Source organism: Physeter macrocephalus, chromosome 20, assembly GCF_002837175.3.
Source record: "Physeter macrocephalus isolate SW-GA chromosome 20, ASM283717v5, whole genome shotgun sequence".
Taxonomy (NCBI): Eukaryota; Metazoa; Chordata; class Mammalia; order Artiodactyla; family Physeteridae; genus Physeter; species Physeter macrocephalus.
The window spans coordinates 108,253,867-108,279,339 of record NC_041233.1 but is presented as its reverse complement, the minus strand read 5'-3'; the positions used below and the strand labels follow the sequence as shown (position 1 = coordinate 108,279,339).

General features: G+C 45.7%; 2 protein-coding genes across 3 annotated transcripts in view; both read left to right on the top strand.

Moving 5' to 3' along the window:
* The window catches only part of LOC112062583 (scavenger receptor class F member 2-like), a 105,205-nt gene extending 94,422 nt beyond the window's left edge, over window positions 1-10,783 (top strand). Inside the window, exon 4 of the mRNA XM_055081444.1 lies at window positions 8,963-10,783. Coding sequence (XP_054937419.1) covers window positions 8,963-8,991 — 29 coding nt within the window. The 3' untranslated portion in view covers window positions 8,992-10,783. The remainder of the gene's footprint in view (window positions 1-8,962) is intronic.
* A 2,761-nt stretch (window positions 10,784-13,544) lies between these two features.
* STOX2 (storkhead box 2) overlaps window positions 13,545-25,473 on the top strand; it is a 113,657-nt gene continuing 101,728 nt past the window's right edge. The window contains exon 1 of one of the 2 annotated variants that reach the window (XM_028481405.2): window positions 13,545-13,630. In XM_028481405.2, the coding sequence (XP_028337206.1) occupies window positions 13,606-13,630 (25 nt within the window). In that variant the 5' untranslated portion in view covers window positions 13,545-13,605. Of the gene's footprint in view, window positions 13,631-14,410; window positions 14,685-25,473 lie in introns of those variants that run through there. The other variant, XM_024117360.3, reaches the window with a different exon arrangement.

The window sequence follows — 25,473 nt, the reverse complement described above, 5'->3', positions numbered from 1 at the left end:
AAAGAAAAGAAGAAGAGAAGACAATAAGAGAGAAAGAGACTACTTAAATGATTTATTAGCATGGCACAATAACGAACTTTCTGAGCTTCCCAGGGGGTGCACCACCTGACTTGGCAGCCAGGGCGTGTTCAGCCCTGGACCCGGTCGAGGGTGTTAAGTAAAATGAATTAAATTAACATTTACTGAGCACTAACTGATTGCCAGGCACATGTTTCATTTAATCCTCAGAACAACCCCATTAAATTGGCACTTTTGTCTTCCCCATGTTACAGAGGAAGAACTCAGGGGTAGAGCTGTTTATAGGACATGTCTGAGGCTGCCCGGCTGGGAAGTAGAGATGCTGGGGTTCAGACACTGAGAGATGTGCTCCGGAGTAATCACTTTTAACTCCTAAACCCTTTCGCCTTAGCAAAATCCTTGCAGGGAAATCCTTGCCTTAGCAAGGTTCTGGGCGGGGGTGGGGGGTGGGGGGGTGGCGAGAACTCTGCCCCTCCAAGATGGCTCAAGGCCTCTGCCTCTGTGCTCCTGTTCTACGGCCTGTGGGCCTCCTCCCGGAACCCTGCAGGTGCACACAGCTGGAGGAACCGTTTGCCTTGATTTCATGGGTACAGTGCAGTGCTGCAGCTCTTGAACTTGGTCATTTGTGAACTCTGACAAGTGCATAAAATCACTTCCTTTTAAGCTTTTCTCTTTTAGTTGCTCAGGTTATGGTGTTGATTATAATGGTCTGTCGTGACGCGTGAAAGCAAATTGGATGTTCTCATAATTGATGCGTACTTAAGACGTACGTAGCCTCTCATCTAAGCAAGTTACATTTCAGTTGTTACAGGACCTAAATTTCAAATATCCCATTTGCCGTGCCACGCATTCACTAGCATATAGGTGCTGGCTCCATGAATACATTTATCTGTCAACACCAAACATGGATGGATTTCTTTAGGCCTGCAACTGAAATAATTTAGGTCTAAAAATGTGTCCTGGCTCTGGAAAACTCTGTAGGAGGCTCACCTCCAAGAACTTGGAGATGTTTAAACACGCAGTGTCTGGAGCCAGGAAGCCAGATCAGATATTCTCTGGGAATCAGCTTCCCTCTAAGATTTTGGAAGAAAACTGTGTCGCAAAACAGTGTCTCCGTTCTGTCTCTGGGTTCAACCTTCTCTTTCCTTTATTGCCTTCTGTCTCTTTCTTGTAGCTTCTTATTTGGGTTTGGCCTTTTCCCATTTCTAGGATATTTTACTCCTTTCTTCTGAGAAGCCATGAAGACAGAGAGGTAGCAGTTTCCTGGCTGGCACAAAGGTGTGTGCACACGAAACCCACCTGTAGGCTGAAACGAGGGCGGGCGCTCACCCCTAGTCTAGTCTGTGTTACAAAGTGCAGTCCACGTGCAAAATGGTAGGACGTGGCACTTGTCCCTTCCCCTGCTGCCAGCGCTCTGCTTGGTGGCCGAGAGGGAGCCCCCGCTGGCCTCTTAACAAGGTAGTCCCTCGTTCTTTGTGGGAACCGGGAAAACAAGGGGGGGGGTGGTGGGAAAGGCTGGGGAATGCAGGTTATGCTGTATTGTGTATTCTCCTAACAGGAAGCGTTTGCCATCAGGTGGAATTACCTCAGCCAATTTTGGGTTTTGGTAAATGGAATCATAGCAGAACCAATGCAATATATGTCTTGCCAAAAATTAAACTCTGGCCACAGGTCTTTGAGCCTCCACCCCCATTAGAGGACAAAGAAGAGTATATGGTGACACCCCCAAATGCTACTATTTTACATTTGAAAATATCTGATCATACTGGCAGTTTTTCTTGTCTCCCCACTTACATTTATTTGTTCCTCTTATAAAGCAAAAATTATACTTTTTGACCAGCCTTCTTTCACTAAGAGTAGAGTGACCGTATGTCCCTGTTGGACCCAGGAGGGTTCTGGTCAAGCGTTTTGTCCTAGTGTAATTGATAGCATCCTTTTTACTTGAAAAAAATGTCCTAGTTGAATAATAAATAACATGGTAACTAATGAAAGCTACTGCAAATGATTATTAGTTAACCCTCTCTGTTTGAAATAGAAGTCTCATAGCACCTTTAAAGTATCAAATGAATAATAATAGGAAGACTAAAGAATCTTACCCAGAAGGCTAATTACTTAAATTTTGAAATATTGAAGGAAAGTTGGAAAAAAATCTCTCCAATGGACTTAGTAGAAATTATTAATCTCATCTGTGTATGTTTTATTCTATATTAAAGTTAAAATGTTATTAGTAATTATTAAATGATATCACATAAAAGTCCTATAATTTGCTGGGAGTTAAAGTAGTTATTCTTAAATAGAGTGAGGAATTTAAATATCTTTTAAAAATTATTGTAATTTGATAGAACAGGAAACTATTGGAGCTTTGCTTATTTTTTCATATTTTATTTTATTTTATTTATTTATTTTTTTTTTGCGGTACGCGGGCCTCTCACCGCTGTGGCCTCTCCCGTTGCGGAGCGCAGGCTCCGGACGCGCAGGCCCAGCGGCCACGGCTCACGGGCCCAGCCGCTCCGCGGCACGTGGGATCTTCCCGGACCGGGGCACGAACCCGCGTCCCCCGCATCGGCAGGCGGACTCTCAACCACTGCGCCACCAGGGAGGCCCCCGGGAGGCCCCCATATATGATTTTAATTGTTCATGTATAACATTTCTTTGAAGCACAGGAAGCGATGTGTTGAAAAAAAAAATTCCTCCTTTAAAATCCATCTGTGTTATCGTGTGGTTTTTCACTGGCTTGGGAAGCAGCTCTGTGGTGACCTGCAAACAGAATTGAGAAAAGAAAACTTTCAAGATTGATTAGTCTGAAGGAGGTGTGTGGATTTAAGTCTAAATCTCATGCACCGTCTGTATAAACCAACGGAGGGAGTCATTTGAGCCATCCAAAGAGATTTGTCTCCTCTTCCACACGCACATATATTCATAAAAAGTTATTAATAACTTAGACATTGGGGGATATTCTAGCAATATAAAGATTTCTGCGAACTTCATTCGGACTACCCAAAAGCAATTAACATATAACCCTAAATCTAGTAACTACCCCCATTCATCATTACGGGGGCAGCAGGGTAGGGCAGGAAAAATCCTGGACTGGGAATCTCAAGAGAGGAATTCTGGTTTTTCAACCTCTGTATGACTTGGGGCAAATCACTTACTGCCTTTGAGCCTTCGTTTTTTCATCTTTAATTATGATAACAAATGTTACCTTGCTGACCTCAGACCTTACGAGACTCAATAAGCTGTAAGGTCCTATGCAAACATAAGGCATTATTTATTATTCCTTAGCTCCTAGTGGATCTGAGGGAAAACAAAGTAGGTATAATATTCCTTTAGGACCCTGAAACCACTTTATAAATCCGTGGGCATTTGTTGGGCTTCCGCGAGGAACACAGCACTGCAGAGGGCCAAAAACCAACGTACCCTGGCACCTGCTTATAGAGGACCTACTTTTAAAAGGCACGAGGCTTCAAAAGATGAACGAAGTGAAGTCTTCCCTGGCCTCTCCATCTTAAATCGAAAACCTTCATCTTAGCCTTCCTCCCCGGCGTTATTTTCCTCCACTCCACTCATTGCATATGCTGTATAATTTACTAATTTGTTTACTGTTATCTCCCCCCATGAGCATGGAGACTCCTTAAACACAGACAGTTTTCTTATTGCTGCTATTTTGTTTTTAAACTTCGAATCCCAGAATTTGTAGCCGTCTTTAGCACATAGCAAGTGCTCAATGAACATTTGTTCAATGAACAAAACAGTCATTGGTCTCAAGGAACCGGAAAGCCAGGGAGGCAGGGGACATCTCTGTACGGTACCGCGTTCTATTACAGCATTCTAAGCACCATCATGGCAGCGCACAGATTGCTGTACAGATGGGAGCAGGGCTCCCAACTCTGCAGGAGAGGGGGTGGGAGGCAAAGAGAGGGAGAAGATGGAAGGTTTGTCAGAGCACTGACTGCAATTTGAATCTTGAAGGATGAATGAGAGTCTTCCAGGAGGACAAGGAGGTGATGAGTCATCTTAGGCAAACAGGACAGCTCCCGAGAAGGTCTGGAGACGGAAATTGACATTGCTGAGGAACAGTGTATTTATGTTGATCTTTTAAGGGAAAAGTACAAAAGAAACGAAGGCTTACAGATGGATGCCACGTGTCACTCGGGGACGTGTGAGGGTCCACGAGGTGGAGGCCATTTCTGTGTGGCCCTGTGTGTGCTGCGTTTTACTTTTAGGGTGTTACTCCCGATAACTGTTTATCTGTGCTCGGTGAGTGGATTTGCAGGTCACACGATCTTCATGATTTTGTCATGCGATGAGGGGGAATCATGAAACACCTTCTACCTCACTAAAGTCTACTGGTGGTCTCACGGCAAAATACTTCAAGGAATTGTTCAGTGTGGAGATAAGGTATTTTTCTTCATAAAATGATGAGAGTTACAATTTTGCTGAGCTTTTCTGCTCACCCCGAGGCTGAGACCAGTCACCACAATCGGAGGAACCCACTGACAACTGTGATTTTAGCTGGTCTTTCGTGGTTAGTCAATTATGAGCTGAACAGCGTTCGCGGAGACACGCCGTCCAGTCGTGCTGACGTCTCGGGTGGTCCAGGAGGGCCTGTGTTGCCTCTGAAAGTTGGCAGTGGGGGCAGAGTCGGTTGTCTACACAGGGCACGTCTGAGATGCATTCGGAAAATGGAGAGATTTACTTCATGAATGGTCACAACTGTCATGTCAGTCAGGCAACTACATTTCTCCTTTTTTCCCCTCCACTTGTGAAGAGGTGTGGTGACTCCAGTGGACCATCGTTTCATTCGGAAGCTTGTTGGCTTTCAGTGAGAAAGTCCACTCTTCATCTCTTAGGGTTTGAGAAAAACATTAGGTCTTTCTAGAGGAAGCTTGCTCTCCGTGGGAGTGTGCCTAGTGGCTCCTGGCTTTGTAAATGCTGACATTTCGGTGCTCCCTTTAATTCCCTGAAGCTTATGACTGCAGGTCCTTCTGATGAACAAATATAGCTGCAACACGTGCTAATTTGCCAAGACAGGTTTCTAGTATGAGGTAGATTGAAAGAGGCCACTGGATGTAGAGGCTGCACAGGGAGAGCGTGGTGAAACGGGCTCCTTTAGGTGACCGGACAACTTGTTTAAAACTCTTATCCTTTTACTGAGACTATTTTAACCATTCTGAGGAGAGACGCGAAACCCTGACAAAAGAGCCTCATGGGTATTTTCTCAAAGAGGAGGCCGGTGGATATGACTATATACGCGGCATACGCAGAAAAAACCAGACCCCGGGGTCTACCTCAGGTAACAAAGTTTGTTGAACGGAAGTCAGGTGCTTTCATCATCAGTGTCAAAATCTTGTATCAGAAAAGATGGTTAGGGCTTCCCTGGTGGCGCGGTGGTTGGGAGTCCGCCTGCCGATGCAGGGGACGCGGGTTCGCGCCCCGGTCCGGGAAGATCCCACGTGCCGCGGAGCGGCTGGGCCCGTGAGCCGTGGCCGCTGAGCCTGCGCGTCCGGAGCCTGTGCTCCGCAACGGGAGAGGCCACGACAGAGGGAGGCCCGCGTACCGCAAAAAAGAAGAAAAAGAAAAGATGGTTACATATTTTTATGATTTCCAGCTGCATTCACATGTGAACTGAGGCTTCTCCATGCAAGTTAACATAAGACTGAAACGCATAATTCTCTTATTATTGTGCAGTCTGATTTTTGCCTTAAACTATTTAATATTGATTACTGATTACAAATTGCTTATTATCAAGTTTCAGTTTTGAATGGATAAACTTATTTTGAAGTATGTATTTAAACAGATAAATTAGATATTTGATGGCATATATTTAATTTTAATTTTTAATATTCAAATTTTACAACAGTCTTACTTCGCTGAATGTTTTAGGTTACCCTGTCTGTATCTTAGGCACATGACACTGGCTTTCTGCGTCTGGCCTCCCTCTCCTTCCCCAGTGCCTCGACTCGGGCCTTCAGGATATAGGAAGGCAGTAGAAACACAAGAATTTGGTGACGGATTGAGTGTAGCGATAGACATGGGATGGATGGGAGGAGAGCAGTGAGAGACAGGAAGCAGTTGAGGATGCATCCCAGGTCCTCGCTTTGGGAGATCGAATGGCTCGGAGTGCCGTTCGCCATGTCCAGAAATGTATTCCAAGAAGCCAGAGGTTGGGAGAACGCGGGTGAAGATGGGTAATTGTGTGTAAAGAGCAGCTTAAGTTTGATTGTCCATGGAGTATCCGGGGAAGATATTCGCTTGGCAGTAAGACATAAGGATTTGGAGATCAGGAGAGATGTCTGATGGAGAGTTTTTGGAAATCAGTCGCTTCTAGGGGTTAAGACAGAGCAGTGGATGTTGTTGAGCTCAGCTGGTGAGACTGAAAGTAGAGAAGGGTGATTGGGGACGGAATCCAGGGAACACCAGTGTTTCATGGGGAGAGGTGGACTTGAGAGGTAGGAGGAGAGCCAGTGGAGAGGGACAGTAAGAAAGACAAAGGAGGGAAACATTTTAAGAGGAGAGAGAAGACAATAGCGCCGAGCAAGAAGCCGGATAAGGGCGAAATTTGTCGATGGATTGGGTAATGGAGAGATTGCCAGTTATATTAGCAAGAAGAAAAATGTGTGTATGTATAATATTTTGGAACTATTTAACAGTGGAAAGAAAGTATGAGAATAAGGACCAAAATCAGTAGCATAAATAATAAATACTTCAAAGCTCAAGACAAGGGAGGATCCAGAATTAAAATGATTTCCCACTGTCTACGTGTGGAATCACAGCCCGTAAACATTGGAGATACCCGTGACCCTGTCTCCTCTGTTTGCCCTCCACTGCCCTGTGTGTCCTGCACTCCCCAGCCTCTCACAGATCAACTGTGTAGCTCGGCAGGTTTGAACCTGGCAGTGTTCACTGTTCTCCATTCCTTCTGTTGGAAGTCAAATTCTGACTAGCATCCTCTCAATTGTGCTATGGCAGTCTCCTCCTAACTGGTTTTCTAGCTCAAGTCTTTAAGTTTTCCAGGTTATCCTCCACTCTATGGCTGGGTTAATTTTTTTTTAAATAGCATCATTGAGGAATAATTGTATACCACAAAATCCAACCATTTTTAAGTGTGCTTTGTGTTTTTTAAAATTTATACAATTGTGCAGCCATCACCACAATTCAGTTTTGACAACATTCTCGTCACCTTGGAAAGTTCCCTCAAGCTTGCAGCCAATTCCCACTGGATTAAAATTTCAAGTCCAAACCCAGCTATGTCTCTCCTTTGCTCAGGATTCAACGCGCCCCTTTCCCTTTTTACTTATGCACAGACTAATTGGTTTCAAATCCCAAAGACTCCACCAACTGTCCCAATATACCCTTCCAGCTTAGTGGCTCACGAGTCCCTGACATTTTCCTGCCTTTCAGACAAGCAAGACGATTTAGGGTTCCCTCCATCGATTTCCGACCACTGTGACTTTACTCAGGCTCCTCTCTCCAGCTGGTAGAAATAGAGTATTAAAATGGAGTGTTTGGGGCTTCCCTGGTGGCGCAGTGGTTGCGCGTCCGCCTGCCGATGCAGGGGACGCGGGTTCGCGCCCCGGTCCGGGAAGATCCCACGTGCCGCGGAGCGGCTGGGCCCGTGCGCCGTGGGAAGATCCCACGTGCCGCGGAGCGGCTGGGCCCGTGAGCCGTGGCCGCTGAGCCTGCGCGTCCGGAGCCTGTGCTCCCCAACGGGAGAGGCCACAACAGAGGGAGGCCCGCATACCACAAAAAAAAAAAAAAAAAAAAATGGAGTGTTTGTTAATATAAATTTTAAAGAGCGAAAATTTTGGTGTCTCTAAACTTAAAAGAGTCTTTTAAAAAATTTCTCTAGATCTTGACAAATTCAAATGCACCCTTGAAAGAATCATTTCCCAGTTATATCTGGGTGGAACCTGACCCTGCCAGTTTACTTTTGAGCTTGTTTTATATTCTCGGTCTACCTGATATCAGCTTTTGTTTTACAACATAAAGAAAGGCGAGGCTGTGTGCCCCCCCGAGTGTGCAGGTGAAAGGACCAGCTCACAGCATCTTGTCTTCCACCCTGTCCACACAAAGCCACTTCCTGACTGCGCCTGTGCTTCTTGGACTCTATTCTTTTTTATCTTTTAAATTGCATACAATATACGTAACATTTACTACTTTTCATTCTTTCTGTGCAGTTCAGTGGCCTTAAGTACATTCACGTTGTTGTGCAACCATCACCACCATCCATCTCCAGAACTTTATCACCGTCCCAGACTGCAACGCGATACCCATTGAACCCTAACTCCCCCTCCCCTTCCCCCAGGCCCTGACAGCGGTGATTGTGCTGTCTCTGAATTTGACTACTCTAAGCGCCTCATCTAAGAGGCCTCCCACGGTATTTGTTCGTCTGTGTCTATAGCCGATTTAGCATAATACCTTCAAGATTCATCCACGGTGTAGCATGGGTCAGAATTTCCTCACATTTGCGCTTTCCATTTGTTGACGGACACAGGTGGTTTCTACCTTCTCTGGACTCTGTTCGCGACCCTGGGTAACTGCTCCAGTTTGAGCAGGGTGTGCTGGGCACCACTGAAGGCTGCAGCTCTTGAATACACGCTAGCTGTGCCTGGGTGTTTTCTTCTTTCTTCTTCCTAAGCCCAGTTTGTGGATGCTCTGTATTTCAGCTATTTTTCACTCAGTAGCATTCACGGTATGGTATCAGTGTTACTTGCTGGCCCCCACTGGAATTCAGCTTGTTTTCTTATTTGATGCAAAAGCAGGATGCAGAGGTGAACAAAAGGATCTAGAAAGGGTTCAGGTTTTTAAAGTGCCCCCCCCCAGTGATCAAGCTAATAATTATTATTACTAATAATTACTATTAGTAGTAATAATAAAATTGGCTCTTTTTTTCTTGCTGCCTTCTTGCCAGCAGTGACATGGAACATTTATATATTTACATCAGATCTGCACTTTGAGAGATTATCACCATGACAGTTGAAACAATGGAACTCAAAGGTGAACTTTTCCCAGGCCCCCAGCAAAGACGTGAATGCCTGATCTCCTTGACATCACCACACAGCACTGCCCTCTATTACTCTGACTTCGCTTAGTCTGGCCTGGAGACGGATGTCATCATCCTGCCCGCCTGCTCCAGCCTCTCCAGTCCTCCCAAACACTCAGGCCCCTCTTGAGTTACTTCTCCTTGGTGAGTTCCTCCATCCCCAAATAATTGCTTTCTTTGGGAGTAGAATTCATTGACCACCATTATTCATTATAGCCCCGTCGGCAGTGGGTTATAGGTGACAATGTACCTGAGTGGAGAGACTAAGGGAAATTCAGCTTAGATTTTGATAGGGATGCAAAGACCGATATATACACAGTCTCATCATTCTTAGGACTTCTCCGAAACATGTTTTATGCCATGGATTTATCACCTCCCATCACCTGTCTAGATCTGTTTGCCTAAATGTGCTCCAGCAACAGGTGGTCCTATGATTAGGGCTTGATGAGCAGTTGTTCTTGTTGTGTGTTTTTCTTTTGGTAGATTTACAAGGTGCGTTTGCACATGAAAGGCTCTGAGAAGTCCAGCAGGCCTGTTGTAACTTTAACACATCTTCTGAATTTATAATGGAACCCTCTTTCCAAGTCACATTTGTTAATGTATCTCAGGACAAGGGTTCCCCAGAGCACATTATTTATTGGGAGCTGCAGTCCGGCATGCCAGCAGCGTGACCACTGCCCTGGCAACCACGCTGGTGGTCCACATAAGAAGAGAGCATCTTCTAAGAAAGACAATACATGCTCAAGCTTTCTGATAAAATTATAACTAGCAGTTTGGAGCCTGGGCAAAGGAGGACAGAGATGTATCTACCAAATACATGGTCAGCTACCTTATTAGCTGCTTTTGGAGGCCCAGGTCATATGAACGTGCATATGTACATACACGCAAATATATGAGTGTATATATGCGTCACATAAGAAATACTCCCAATCTTCCAGCTCGAAAGCCTCTGAAAAAGCCCTCGTCCTTTTGGGACACATTCATTTCCAGATTCCATTTAGCTTCTTAACCTGGGCCACGCAACCGCCCAATTTTAAGGTGTGTATATGTATTTTTTTTGACTAAAAGCACATTTGTCAAATGAAACTGTTAATATCTTTTTCAAATTATGTTTCAGGACGCAGCAGCAAGATAAATGACTATCAGACTCAGAATTTTGATTTGTATTTAACAAATATTTTAATCACAAAGTTCGATGCGTAGGGCTTCCCTGGTGGCGCAGTGGTTGAGAGTCCGCCTGCCGATGCAGGGGACGCGGGTTCGTGCCCCGGTCCGGGAAGATCCCACGTGCCGCGGAGCGGCTGGGCCCGTGAGCCGTGGCCGCTGAGCCTGAGCGTCCGGAGCCTGTGCCCCGCAAGGGGAGAGGCCACATCAGTGAGAGGCCCGCGTACCGCAAAAAAAAAAAAAAAAAAAAAAAAATTACAAGTCTAAAATCAATTACAGTTGACCTTTGAACGACACAGGTTTGAACTACCCATTTCCACTTATACGTGGGTATTTTTCAATAGTAAATACCACATGGTCCATCCGTGGTTGATTGAATCCGAGGAACCGTGGATGGAATGGCCGCTATAAATTATACTTGAATTAACCTGGTTGTTCAAGGGCCAACTGTATACATCTGAATTAGAATCACAAAGCAAATGTGTGTCTAATTAGTGTCTCTATCTGATGTGTAAATACCAAATGTACAAATTATTCTTAAGCCTGATTAAAAAATTACGAGTACTGTGAAAGTGATTTGCTGTATCATTTCACTATTTAATTCTAAACTTTCCTTAGGAAAAACTGGGATTACACAACTGAGCTTACTTGATGGACAGTTCAAGACCCAGATACTTGATTGTCTCAAGTAGGTTGAGCTATTTGAAAGGAGGACTAGGGACCTAGGGGTTGAGTATGACCAGAGTGAATCTTTCCATAGGACAGATGGACACACTGAGTCTGATTTTAACAGTGGCTGTAATAACGGGATTCCACTTTCTCTACATAGCGTTGGTTTCACAGTATGTTGTTTGCTAGATTCAAGTCTTACCTTCATAACTTCTTTTGATGTTGCCACTTAATTTGGATGGATAAATTACTTAACTGTCTCTACCTCTCCTACTTTACTATCTGATTCGATTAAGCTAACCCAGCCTATTTACCGCCTGATTCTTCTGTGTCTGGCTATTTGGCTTTGGCTCCAAGAGCATTCTGTTGCGTATGGACACCGGGTGATATCGCTGCTCTGCAAAGGCCAGCATTCAGAGGCAGCTGAGTGGAGCTGTAGCTCTCCTCCCAAAATATCCATCAACCCACCCCCATTCCTTCAGATGAACAATGAATATTTTCTCAGTTTTAAGTCAAGTGCGATTCAAATGTACAGTCCGGAAAAGTCCTGGATGACCCCTCCCCTAAACAGAATCCCTCTTCTAAGCCCCTTTTATATAGAAATTCTAAAACTATCATTGCTTCTTTGCTTAAAACCCTTCAGTGGCTCACATGATACAATAGAATACAAAACGCTTAACATGGCCTGCATGTCCTTGTGTGATCCAGCTCTTGGCTTCATCCATGATCTCATCACACGCCTTCCTCTTATGCTCCAATTCCAGCCACACTGGCCTTCTTTCACTTCTTCCAACAGAAGCCAAGATTCTTTCCCACCTCAGGGCCTTTGCATGCACTGTTCCCACTTTCTGAAACATCACTCTCCCCACTCTTTGCTTGGATGACTCCACATACTGTAGGTCTCAGATTAACTGTCATTTTTTCATAGAGGTGATTCTTCTTTGTAGACCTTAACACAATCCGTGCATTTATTTGCTTACTACCTAGACCATAAGTTACGTGGGGCTATGTGTGTTGTTCTGTTTGCCCAGCACCCATCACAGCATATACTAGACAGTCAAAAATCATTGGCTAAATGAATAAGTATCACAGTTGTCACAGCAATCACCATTAGCCTTCAGTGGTAACCATTATAATCCTCCATATAACCACTTTTGGCTCACGGGATGTAGGGTAATTGTTGAATTGGATTGAGATATCTAAATGTCAATATCTCATGCATTCATTGATACAATCATTTTTTATTACCTTTATGGTTCTTTACACATTTAGTCTTCTTTAGCTTCTGAAGCTGGACTGCTTTCTTAGCAGTCCTGTTACAGTAAAGAAGACATTTTAGCAAAATGTGCCTTTTGGGAGACTGTCCTTTTCTAACTTTTAAAAAATATCACTGAATATTAGCTAACTGGCTTACAGTTAGTAATAAATTTTGATTAGTGTAAATACAAGTTGCTCAGTGATTTTTGTTTGTTTACCCCCGGTTTCCCGGGAGATAGATCAGTTACACTGGCCCCAGGTTACAGAGGGCAGCCCTTAGATATTGAATGGAAGTTCTAGGTTCTATAATGTTTGTTGCTGAAACCTCGCCCCCCTCTGTGTCGTTCTTCGAGAACCTTGCCCCCCTCCCGCAAAGAATTAAAGCCTTGGAAAAGCACCAAATTGTGCTAAAACTCCTGAATCTTAACCATTTAGAACCCAGTGTGGTTTTTTCTTTTTTGAGGGGTGGGTGGGTTGTTTTTTGCAGTATCAGCCTGAAAAGATCATAGGTTCATAAAGATTTCATATCCCTGTCTCTGTACCTTGGCACCTGCGAATATGTAGAACAGCATAAAACATGATTTTGAACGTTGCGTCGTCACAAATGGAAAAAAGCGCAAAGACGTAAGAAGAATCGGGTTTATTTTGTTGTTTACAACACCTAAGCGTTATTGGAAACCCAAACGGGAAGCCAAGCTGAAAAAACGGCCGCAGCGCAGCGCGGTCGGGGTTCTCCGCAACGTGGCCGCGCGCCTTCAACTCGCAGTGACCTCCGCGTCCCGGCCCCGCATCCCGGGCCCGGCGCCTCGGCCGGGGCGGCGCATCGCCCCCTCCTCCCCTCCCGCGCCGCGTACATTGTTGTCCTTTAGCGATTGGTTGTCGGACCAGAAACAGCTGTGCAGAGCCGAGCCGGGTAGTGGGGCTGTGGACCCGAATGCAGGTTGGCGGGCTGGTAGTGACTGACACCGGGGGCTCGAGGGACAGCGAGGAAGAGCCGGAGCCGCCCTCGCTGCGTTCTCCAGGCGGCGTGGACCAGGTGCCCGGGCGTTTGCGGCTGTCGGCGGAGCTGCGGCTGGCGCCCCCTCCGCCGGATCTAGCTGCCTCCGGGATTGGCGCAGGTGGGCAAGGCAGGGCACCGCGGACTGCCCTGTTCCCACCGAGCGGTTTCTCTCCCTTTCTGCAGGCGGGAGGCGCCATCCTAAAAATATGTAAATATCCGAGCGCCGACTCCTGGCTCGGGCACCAGCCAAGTCCCAGAGCCGCCGCAGGGTGTTTTACATGAAAATGAGAAGCCTGACAGGATCCGTGCTCTAACTTAAGGCAGCTCGGCGATTAGCATGAGGCTGAGCGGCGTCCCGGCTTCCTGTCCTTCCACAGCCATTCTGCGCGCTCGCGACTGAGCAGCGGTGCCGCCGTGCGGGTGGCGATCGGCAGGCTCCGCATCCTCGGCAGCCATGGCTCCCGTCGCCGCCGCGGCCAGTAAGTAGGAGCTTTGCCTGTGTAGGGGGGCACACGCGTGTCGGCGCGCGCGCGCGCACACACACGCACACACGCACGCACACCACCCTGAGCCTTGGAAGGAGGAAGATCGACGAGGCGCTGCGGTCGCGAGGACGCTTCCTGGATTCGGCAGGAGCCCGCCGCCGCAGCTGCCGACTGCAGAGCCTGCTCGGATCCTGTGCACACGCGCCCCCCATCCGAGCCTCTGTAATGAAGACTGCCTCCCGAGGGCTGCGGGGGAGGCAGAGCCAGCCCGCGCCCGGGACTGCGGGCCGCGCGGCTGATAGGCCCAGGGGGACACGACTTGGACACTGTCATCCCCACGCCTCGCTCTGAGCCGCCCGGTGCGGAGAGGGTCTGCCGCCGCCCCTCCGGCTTCCTGGGCGCCCGATCCGGGGTCACCCCCGGAGGCCTGGGCTTCCTCATTTGTTTGGGTCTTTTGTGCCGTGGCTCACAGTTGGCTAAGCACTCCTGCGCTGAATCGGGCCATTGTCTGCGCTCCCATTGCGTTCACGCTGCAAGTCTCGGCGCCCTCACCCCGCCCGCCCCCTCCCCGCCTCCTCCTGGCCGGGGAGCCTCCTAACGTGCCTTTCCCCCCAGGAATCTGGAAGCTATAAGCCGGGCGGATTGCAAATGAAGTGTAATGCATTGTGGGACGTGTGTAAAATCGGAGCCTTCGCCGTGGGGGGGTGTGGGGGCGTGGGGAGGGCCGGACCCGCCGCTGGCGGTGTAGACGCCGACGAGGAGGGGCTGGGAAAATGCGCGCAGAGTCCGCCCGGGTCGTGCCCGCCGTAGACGGATGAAGCCGCGCGCTGCGCCCCGGCGCTGAGGCCCCGAGGCTCGGGGCAGCGGGTCGCCCTCCCCACCATGAAGAAGACCCGGAGCACAACCTTGCGGCGAGCCTGGCCTAGCTCGGATTTCTCGGACCGGGCCTCGGACCGCATGAGGTCCCGCAGCGAGAAGGACTACCGCCTGCACAAGCTCTTCCCCGCGGCCTTCGCGCCCCAGGCTTCGCGGGGCTACATGACATCAGGTTGGTAACCGCGTTCCTGCCCCCAGGCCGGGGCCGCGGGGCGTGCTCCGGGCGCCGCGGCCGGGGTGCTTCCCCGGGAGGACGGGCGGTGATGGATGCGATAAGTTATGGGGAAAGCAGGAAAAAAATTAGCTCACATCCACCATTTTGTACCTCCGCAAGATCCACAGCAGGCCCTCTCAATATGGGGTTGGAGAGCTATTAGTTAGGTGAAATCTGGGAGGGGGACGTGCCGGGCGTTTTGGCTGCACAGATAAATGACCGCCAGCTCGGGCGCCCAGCCTCCTTGAGCTTGTGGAAGAGCCTCCGTCCGCCGTTGCCCGCAGTATCGGGCTTGCTCGCTCCCGCATTGTGGCCAGTTATTATCCTAGAGGGTATTTAAACAGCCTTTCTTTCTTAAAAGGGAACAGGTTCCATGCACAGTTCTGGATGGTCTGAGTCAGGGAAGAGGGCGCAGGCTGGTCTGCTTGCACGCAGGGAACTGTGTTACAGCTCATTGAATGCATTCGGTGGGGTAAATGGTGTGTATGCGGATTGAATGCGCACATGATTTGGTGTGGATTTAACATATGTTGCTTGGAATCAGGTTGTATGGAAAGAATGGAGACTGTGTCATGTCTTTGCATGTCAGACAGGAAGGACAAACAAAACGGTAAACGGGGATGAAGGAGTTCATCTTAAAACGCGTAGAAGCATTTCTGAAGGCGCCAGTTAGTTAAATACAGCGGATGGCTTTGCTGTGTGACTTGGAAACCCAGGGTTAAAATACTTGAAACGCTGAAGGAGGAAAATCCTGAAACTCTTCTCGTTGTTTTCTCCTTACTTACTGTTGACCACTTGTATGTAATGATGTGTAAGACACCAATTTTGGTTTGTTTGTTTTTCATTCTGAATGAATTCATTTTCTTCTAAACAAAATGTCATGGGAAAACCGAGATTATATTTGAAAACACATCCTATACCAAATCACTCTAAATCCTGGGAAGATTGCTTTAAGCTTGCAGTTGGTACTCAAAGTCTAGCTCTACTATCTTTCTCCTAAAACAGCAAGTTTTCTTTTTTAAAAAAAAAAAACAAAACTGGGGCCGGTATCTCATGCTTTAAAAATGTCTTGTGAGCGCATTTCTGTGAGTATAAAACCTAAATAAAATAACCGTCTTTTTTACTGCAAAATCTGGTGACATAAGGATATACTGTTTTGGCAATAAGGCTCCCTTGATTTTCCCTGTCATGAAAAGCCAGATTTGTAAAGGAAGTGACAACTACAGTTTATACTTCAGTAATTGAAGTCAGTCACTGCTGTGGTCGCTTTATTCTTCAGGCTGGTGGCAGTAAATTTTGAAATACACCTAAATCCAAGTGTAACCTCAAAACACGTATGTCCATAAACCCATGTCTACACCGAGTGTTCAGATAATCTCAGGTTTCATATCCTTGGGGTTTGAATGTCTTCATTCCACACTGAATAGTTTCGCCTCTTTTTTGCCCCTCTTCAGGAATCAGTACTGATACCAAGAGGGAGGCTGTAGGAGGGCAGGTGGCCATAATGTCTTCAACAAACCTGCAAGACTCTGTAATGATTTCAGGCACGTTCCCGTGGAGCCTGTTTTCACCTATCTTGTCATAGCATCATTATGATCACATTTTTATTCTTTGCTAAAGAACTTCTCTGCTATTGCCAGTTTTTCAAGGCATTTTTGAGGGCTTGAGGAAGAGGCTTTTCATTTTCTTTGATTCTCTTACTTCTTGACTTGTAAATAGTAAGCTGGTCCTATGGGGATAGTGAAGGATCAGCTCTTTCAGGTTGGTGGGTGTCTGTGCAGGTTTCATGTTAGGTTACTACTGAGAAAATAAAACCAGAAGGTGGGGGAAGAAGAGCTGTGTTATTCATTCAGCATTTTATGGGAGTCTCCCCCCACCTCAAGCAGAGTGCCTTGCTAGATTCTCATGGGGCTGCAGGGTTGGATATAATATGGTTTTGTCCAAGGATGGAAGCTGTTATTTATTCTTTATTTTAATTATTAGCCAATATGTATAATTAAAAGGGTTGGGGCCCATGGAAGGATAAAGTAAATATTAAGACAAACACCTACAATGAACACTGGGAGACTAGGTGGAATCTTTCTCATACACATCTTTTTGGGGGAGATTGAGAGTAACTTGTCAATTTCCTTTTCAAATATGGTTCCTTTCCAAATACCAGTGTTGATAGTAATAGATGGTATATTGAGCCACTTTGAGATCATTTGGGAGAAGTTGTCTTCCCCTTAACAAATGTGAGAAAGCCCACTTATATCAAGTTAGTGACTCTGGATACAAACAGAGCCTTTGTCACATAAAATGAAATAGAAGATGAAGCAGCTTAGAAACACATGAAGCTTTTCATACTTCTTCTTTCTGTTTGTCCAGTCGTTTTGCCATAATAGCTACTAGTATTTATCATACTTATTCTCAGTAAAATGAGTGGTCTTTGTTGGGTTCAGAGGACAAGATAAGCTTCTTCAGAGAAATACTAAATGACTTAAAATAACTTCAGTGGAGACTGTTTTTGGAAATCCCCTCCAACAAATATTCCTTAAAAATATGGTGAAAGAGAAATCCCCTCCAACAAATATTCCTTAAAAAAATGGTGAAAATCACTTTTTTTTAAACTTTAGGAAAGGAGAGGTCCTTGGAAATGTGAATAGCTGTCCTTTTGATCTGACCTACTATCGCACAGTAGGTATTTCAAGTTTAACTCTGTTTATTTAAGCCAAAATTATAGGCGTTCCATAATCGCTTTCTAATGAGACAGAACCTTTGCAAACAGTCTGTTTTCACTAATAAGCAACTACCAGTTTGAAATGTGATTTATAGCAACAGGCTTGACATTTAGCCTTGGCTTTTTCACGTACCTTTGGGATAAACTACACTGAAGCTCAAGAGGTTAGAATAGACACATATCAACCTTAAAGAGATCCTACAAACGGACAGTTAGGTAGAGAATTCTGAAACTTTAAAATTTTGAAGACCACGCGCCTTATATGACTGTTTAAGCCCCTAATTCATGCTACCAAGTCGAAAATTATCCTAAGGATTCATCGGCCTCCTGGCAACCAGCAAGTCCACAGGCCATGAGACGAGTTCATGGTTCATCTTGAATATTCATTTCCCAAAGGTAGTTTCTGAGCAGAAGGGGGGGAAATCTCGCCTTTTGTTCAAATCAAGATGAATAATAAAATGCGTGTCCATGAGCTGAATAAGAAAAGGAGTTGGGCCAGAAGCACACGGGATTATATTCCTCCACAGTTTCTAAAACTAGAAATTATGATATTAATTAACTAGAGAGAAAAGAAGACTCCCCATAAAGAGGGAGATAGCTGGATAATCCTTAGGGCTTTCTATATGAAAGTATGCTCACCCACCTCCATGAAATGATTCTCAAGGCACCAAACCTTTGTCAATGAAGGCGTTAGAACCTCCTCTGTCAGGACCTTGTGAACTGTGACCTCTTTACACAAATGATGCTACTTCACTTTCCTCTCCCCAAGCCCTGGGGGTGGCTGCTTCTTTATATTTCACGTGGCATGCCAGCAAGTTTGGGGACACTTCATCGATCAAGATTGGAAAGTGATTTTTTTTTTCCACTGTAAAGGTCCTACGGAGCGTGTGCATAAAAGGTGTCCCCTGTGAACGAGACACCCCCGAAGTCATGGTACTTTTAGCTGGATGTTTGTCATTTTAAGGAACACTAAAGCAGACAGTTTTAAAGGATTTGAGAAGAAAACACAAGCCGCAAACTGACATCTTGGGAAAATGTAAACCAGTTCTGTCTGCCGATCTAACTAATATAAATCAGCGGGGAGGAATAGGCAGGATGCCACCTTGATGAGTTATTCGTTTTCATTTCAGAGACACTAATTCCGGGGCACAGTGGATTGTGTGTCCCAGTTCCTTACGTTCTGTTGTTTTGAGAGTTCCTCGGAGTGGAGGATGGGCACCTGAGGTTCTAATCTGGGCCTGCCCCAAACCAGCTGTGTTCCTGGCGGGTAACGTGACCTCTCCCCGTCTGGAACGGGCCCTCCTGGCCCGCATTTCCATCACAGAATTGGGCTCTGCAGCGATGGGCAAGCCCAGGATTTCTCAGCACTTACACAGAAGTCGTTAGAAATAACCTTTGCCCTTTCTGCCTATTGGAGTCGTGTGCTTCCGTATGTGGGGTGTGTGGGAATAGCGCTCATTTTGCAGTGGAGTCTTGTTCCCTGTCCTCCTCAGGTGTTACATTAAGTGGCCGCATTAGGGCTTGTCCTGGTGACCAAACTAATGGGGGTGAGGGGCAGGTTCTGATCACGTGCAAGTGTTTATAAACAGCATCCTGTTGCCTCCTTATACCTCCTTGCGGAGATAACGTTTCCAGCCTCCCTGCTCCAACTGTGCTTTAATCTGAAACTACCTGTGCTGACTCCTTTCATCAGGCCTGCGGAAGTGAGGAATATTACACTTGGTGGTGAATGACTTTATTCTTTATTTCCCAGGAGAACGTGAACGTGCTTACAAAAGGTCACCTCTCTTGGTATTTCAACATCTTTTACACTCTTGTGGACGTTTTTATTTGAAAAAAGGAATAGGAGTATATTGTATAAAAACCTTAGCATTTTTACACCTCCAGAGCGATTGTGGCTTAAATTCTCTATAGCCCCAGAGACGTAGGGCAGTTCAGACAATTGTACGTTCTTTGGGACAAGATTGCTTATGCTGAGTGCAGATATAGCCAAGGAGCAGAGTCTGGTTGGATCCTTGCCGGTGGGATCAGATGCCAACTTTTGCAACCAGGACAGGCTTTGTAGATCAGTCATAGAAACTGCGTGATGCCTAGTCTACCAGGTTTAGAGCAGAGGTTCTTGTCGTTCGTAAGACTATAGACTACAGTCAATGCTAACTTAACCTTCACCACAGTAACATGGGAGAGAAATGGCATGGGTTATTTTTTTTAAGTAGATAGTAAACTTTTCCTTAAGTAGTTAATCCCCAGACTATTTTTATTTGACATTGGAATGCACAACCAGTTGGCCAGAAAATCCCATTGATTTCTACCACCTAAATATTTCTAAAATCTACCCCTCCCTTTTCATCTCTGTTGTTGAAGTCCTTCTGTTCTATTACAGTGTCTTCCAAACTGACCGTGTCCAATTCTTGCTCTCCGTGTCCCCAGAGGGGTTTTGTTTTTTATTTATTTTAATCCCTCCTCAAGCAAAACTGGTCATGTTACTTTCCAACTCTTTTCAGCATTTCTCATGCCTATGGATGAAGTCTGAGACCAAGGCTCTTCATGGCGTGACCTCCCCTGCTTTTCCCACCCCTCCTTCCATTCCTCCCCCACCACCCTACGCTCCAGGCTCTGGAAACTCTTTACCTTCTGCAATATCTTGTTGCCATTGTGTGCCTTTTGTGATTTATGGGACACCTCTGAGAGTGTGCTCCCCATCTTTGAAGGTCTGATATTTAGCTAATATATAAGGCTTATCCTGTTTAGCCTTCCAGAACAAGCTCATACCCCGCTTCTCTCTCGAGAGCGAATCACTCGTATGACAGTTGTTTTGTACTTGTGTTACAACAACATGGTGACATTGTGTCGTACCTCGGGTTTACTAGCCAGTGAGTTCCTCAGTTACGGTATGTGTTTTATTCACATCTCTCTTTTGCCAGCAACCACAGAGCTTGACACGTATCAGGGACTCAGGAAATATTTATTGGATAAATGAATAAAACATGGCTTCTCTTAAAAAACTTGGTTGAAGAAATGTCTTGAACTCCTAAAGTGAGTCATCCTTTTGTAACAGAAGATTCTGCTCTTCAAGGACTTCCTGTTGTGGTCGGTAGGACCAGCTCTCCATGAGTCGACCATTAGAAAGCAGGAAATACTGGAATATAATCAAGAGTTAAGTGGGGTTGGTTGATAGGGTTGGTGTAAGTGGAATAGGAGTTCAGAGGAGAGATGTCAATAAAAAAGGCTGCCTGAAGGGAGGGCTTACTTGCTTCTCGAAGGACTGGGTAGGATTTGAAGAGCAGAGAAGGAGGAGGACTGGGGGAAGGTTGTAGAAGCAGTATGAACCAAGGCATTCAGCTGGCAAGGAAAACGTCAGTGTGAAATTCGCCATACTGTAAATTTGGGATGTAACTAGAAATAATGTGTAGCTAGATCAGGTGGGCTCTTGAAATGCAGGTGGAGTTTATGGGGGCAGGAATCAGATTTGTGAGTTTGGGAGAGAAATAATGAAAGGAGCATCTCAGGAAGAGGTGTCTGGCCGTGGCTTACAGGATACACGGAAGAGGTGGGAGTTAGGAGGCTAGGAGACCAGCTGGGAGGTGGTTGAGGGAACAGAGGTGATCGAGCAGTCAGGTGATGAGGGACCACCCCAGAGCAGTGTTTCGCGACACTGCTAGGCATTAGCACGCCACCCTTAAGAATTTGTAAACCATGTCCATATACTATCTGTGCTATTATTTACTTAATATTTTTCTTTAACTCTACCCACTTTTATATGTAAATGGATGAAAAAGAAAAATTTTTAATTTTATATGAAATTATGGGTTTCATTTGACAATTATTTTTCTAACCCCCATTACAGTTCGTATATTACTATTTCAGTAAAAAATGATTCAACCAGGTACCACCTGAAATGCCCTCACACACCTGAGTGGTACTCATGACTCGTAGTGAAAACCTGTATCCAAGGAAGGAGGGGTGGGCATGAAAGGGAGCATCTATGAGGACCAAGGGCCTGGCTGTTCCTTTAAGTGACTGGACTGAAGAGGGGAGAGAAAATCAAGGGTGAATCAGAGATTTTTGTTGGAAGAATGCAATAAGTGACCAGGAGGCTGGGGGAAATGGAGCAGATGATGAGTTCCATGTTGGACGCCATGGTTTGGTTGTCCAAGCAGAGAGGTAGGCACTCACGTGACCGGTAGAGGCTCCAGGTATAGTTTGGGGGTCAACCACTTAGCAGTGTTAGTGAGAACACGGGAATAGTTTAGCTTTTGTGTTTTATGTTCCGCTTCTCAGAGGGGAACAGGTGACTTGCTTATTTTTATTTCCAGCAGATGGAGGGTCAGTTGGATTCCATTAACATTGAGTCCTACTTAGGTTTCTGAAAACCTGGAGACTCAAGGTTAGGATTGCTTGGAGATCATCTGCTCTCTTTTCCTAAAAGTAAAGAGCTTTTTAATGCTTGGATGTTTTTGATTAGTGTTTGCATTTATTCAGAAGCTGTGGTAGTGTTGATAAAAGGGATGTGCTTTTGGTATCTCTAGTTCTGGTTTGAAAAGAGTTCAGAGCTATGCAAGCAGCAGCACAAAAGACTAGACCAGCTATGTAAATAATGTATATTTCAAACATCTGTCATATACCGATCTAGTTGAAAATTTATGGCTTAGGTAACGCATATACACAGTTAAAATCTCCATTTATCTTCCTACTTAAATCCATGATGGCCCCTCCAGGCCAAGTTTTCTCTTTTTGAAGATAAAAGAGAAATATCTGGCAGGTGCCTGTGGGCATTAGAGGTAGCAGGGCTTAAGCCTGGCCGTCTCCTTCTGATGGCCACAGTTTCAGAGGGAGGAACCTTCTAGCTTTGTAATTAACACCCTCATCTCACCCCTGCTGCAAGTTCCTGTCTAGTTGACTCCCCTAAGAGAGCTCACAGACCAATTTATTGCTTTCGGCACATCCACCTTTTTTTGCTTTGAAGTCATTTATTTCGTTATTAGATGAAATGAAGGCCCCCGCAGCAATTGAGGTTCCGTGGATATTTGTCATTTTTTTTGGCTGTCCAGCATCTGAACCCCCTTCCCCTGTCTGTGTATTTCCCCACTGTGGTGGGTTGAATGTGTCCCCCCGAAAACCCCTGGTAACCCTGAATACGACCTTATTTGGAAATAGAGACTTTGTAGATGGAATTAACACGTGGTCGTTCTAGAGTCGGGTGGGTCCTGAATCCAATGTGACTGATGCCCTTAATGAGAAGAAGAAGAGAGACGCAGACACAGGGGAGACGTCCATGTGAGGATGGGGGTAGAGATTTGAGTGATGGGTCTACAAGCCAAGGCAGTACAGGGGTTGTTGGCAACTGCCAGAAGCCAGTGGAAAGGCATGGAAGGCATTCTCCCCCAGAACCTCCAGATGGAAACAATCCTGCTTCTGACTCTTGGCCTCCAGAGCTGTGAGAGAATACATTTCTCTTGTTTTAAGCCGCCCAGTTTGTGGTACTTTGTTTCAGCGTCTTAGGAAACCAATACACCCACCTTATGGACCTTGGGGGGAGGCAGAACCTCATGTCTCTATGTGGACGCCGAACTTGGCCACGGAATTGCTGTCCTGGCCCACCTGGCTCACGGTCATGGTTTCACCAATTACACACTCGTTTCCAGACTCTGCATCTGATGCTTGTGGGGCAGGGTAGGGGGGCTCTGGGGCACTTTCCCTGGCTGGCAGTGGTGTGGCAGCAAGATGGCATTCTGCAGGCAGTGTCTCGTGTGTGGCAGTGTAGGTGGGTGCCAGCTGCAGGGTTTGTGCTTGGCGTGACTGCCGAGTTCCAAGCCTGGATCGCCAGGCCTCCCCACAATCCTGAGTTACTCAATACTTTTCAGGAAATTCCTTTTTGGAGAGGCCGTGTAGCAGAGTGGTTTAGAGCAGACATGTAGTCCAGATGGCTTCATAATCCAGCCTTTCCAGTACTGAGCGGGTAAATTTAGATAAATTACCTATTTATTCAGGGCCTCAGTTTCCTTACCTGCAAAATGGGAATAATAATTGTATGTATCTATGAGGTTTGGGGTGAATTATGTGAATTAATATACGTAAAGCACTGCATTGGTTTCTGTGCATAAGAATGGAAGAACCCCAAAGGAAGCAAATAGACTCTCAACAGGATCTCAAAGTTGTCACTTCAGAGTATGCTGTCAAGAATAAATGGCATATAAGCTACACAAAGAAATATAGTTGAGTTTTACTTGGCAACCACGTTGGCTTCATTTTGTAAAAGCTTCCGGGGTTCTTGTTTCCATCTCTCCAATAACACCCAGTTTCCCTCTTCCTTGCATCTAGCTACTTAGTGTTTAAAATTCAGTTCTAGGGAATTCCCTGGTGGTCCAATGGTTAGGACTCGGCGCTTGCACTGCCTAGGGCCGGGGTTCGATCCCTGATTGGGGAGCTAAGATCCCGCAAGCTGTGCAGCGTGGCCAAAAATAAAATATAATAAAATTAAACTCAGCTCCGGTCTTAGCTCTCGAGGAAGCCTCTTTGGCCTGGTGGATTGTTGATTGAGCTGCTCCTTTGCGGCGCTCCCGTAGCACCCTTGTCCGCCTCTGACATCATTTACATATCTGTCCTCATCTTCTTGTCGGATCTTCCCTTTAGCCTGTAAGCTCTTTGTGAACTTGGCTCTAGTCTCACTTGGTTTTGTTCCAGCAAGTGCTAGGAATGTAGTAGGCATACAGTAGGAATTTAAATGTGCAGCTATGGGGACCCATTGTCTTGCTAACATTTCTGATAGTTTCAGTGAAATCTCTGACCTCTTTGTTTCGCTTCCTTCTTTAACCGCTTCCTTCTTTAACCGCATTCACATTCATAGTTAGTCCCCTGGGGCTTGATGATAAGAGGCCTCCAGGCTCCTTGTGCCCTACCAGGAATCCTGATCCATTCACACTGGGCCAAAGGGGTAAACGCTGGGGCGTTTTAGATATCCAGCGGGTTGTACATATACAAGCTTCTCTATCTTGGGATTCTAAAAATTCCAGCATGGATCTTCCATGAAAAAACAATATAGCTTTTTGGAATCCACCAAACTTCTAAGATAAAACATCACTTTAGATTAGATGCTGGAGCTTGTAATTACAGTGGGGCTTCCTGTGAACCTAATGAACTCATGTGAATTTTCATTTTGATTGGTTTTAAAATAATTGAAAGGAGTATTTGGACCATCTTCCCCCCCCCCCACTTGCTAAGTGGTTATTTATAATGAAGGCAATGGACAGCTGTTGATTATCTTAAAAAAATAAGAAGTTTTGAAAAGTCCGCTTAGCCAAGGACTTGAACATGCCCGGAAGAGCCGAACAGTGAAGATGGTTGTAGTGTCAGGTGGATTTTTCCACATTCGTAATAGTGGCTTCTTAGGTTCGTAAAGTGCCTTTATGTAGTGGCAGAGCTTTTTGATTTAGGGCTTTGAAGTCAGACAGGACATCGGTGTCCTGGCACCCACCTGCTGCCTGTGTAATCTTGGCAATGTATCCTCTGTTTCTCATTTATAAAATGAGGATACAGTAGTATCTAATTTATAGTTGCTGTGTGGATTAAATGAGCAAATGCATGTAAAATAATTAGCAGAGTGCCTGACGCATAGTAAGGAGTTAGTACTTTTTTGCTACTGTATTATTATTTCTTTGGGGACATAACTCTACGAGAGTGACCCACTCCTAAATATTTTACACCTGGGGCTGTAGAAGAAGGGAGATGACAGGTGACTTGTCCAGGGTCGGGTAGAGTTAAAAAAAAATCAGAGTTCAATCTGATTCTTATACTTTGGTCCTCATTTAATCACAAATCAAATATTCCATTACCTATTGATTTGGGTATGTGGTCTTCTAAGAAATCCACAGAATTATTCATTTACCTAAGTGGGCTCACTTGTTCTGGAGTTTCCATCTTAGGAAGCATGGTGGAGAATCATTGTATATTCAGTATTCCTGTGAGTTAGAAATCTAAGAGAACTTGGCTTCACCTAAAAGCAGGGAAATGGTGCCCCGTCTAATCAGA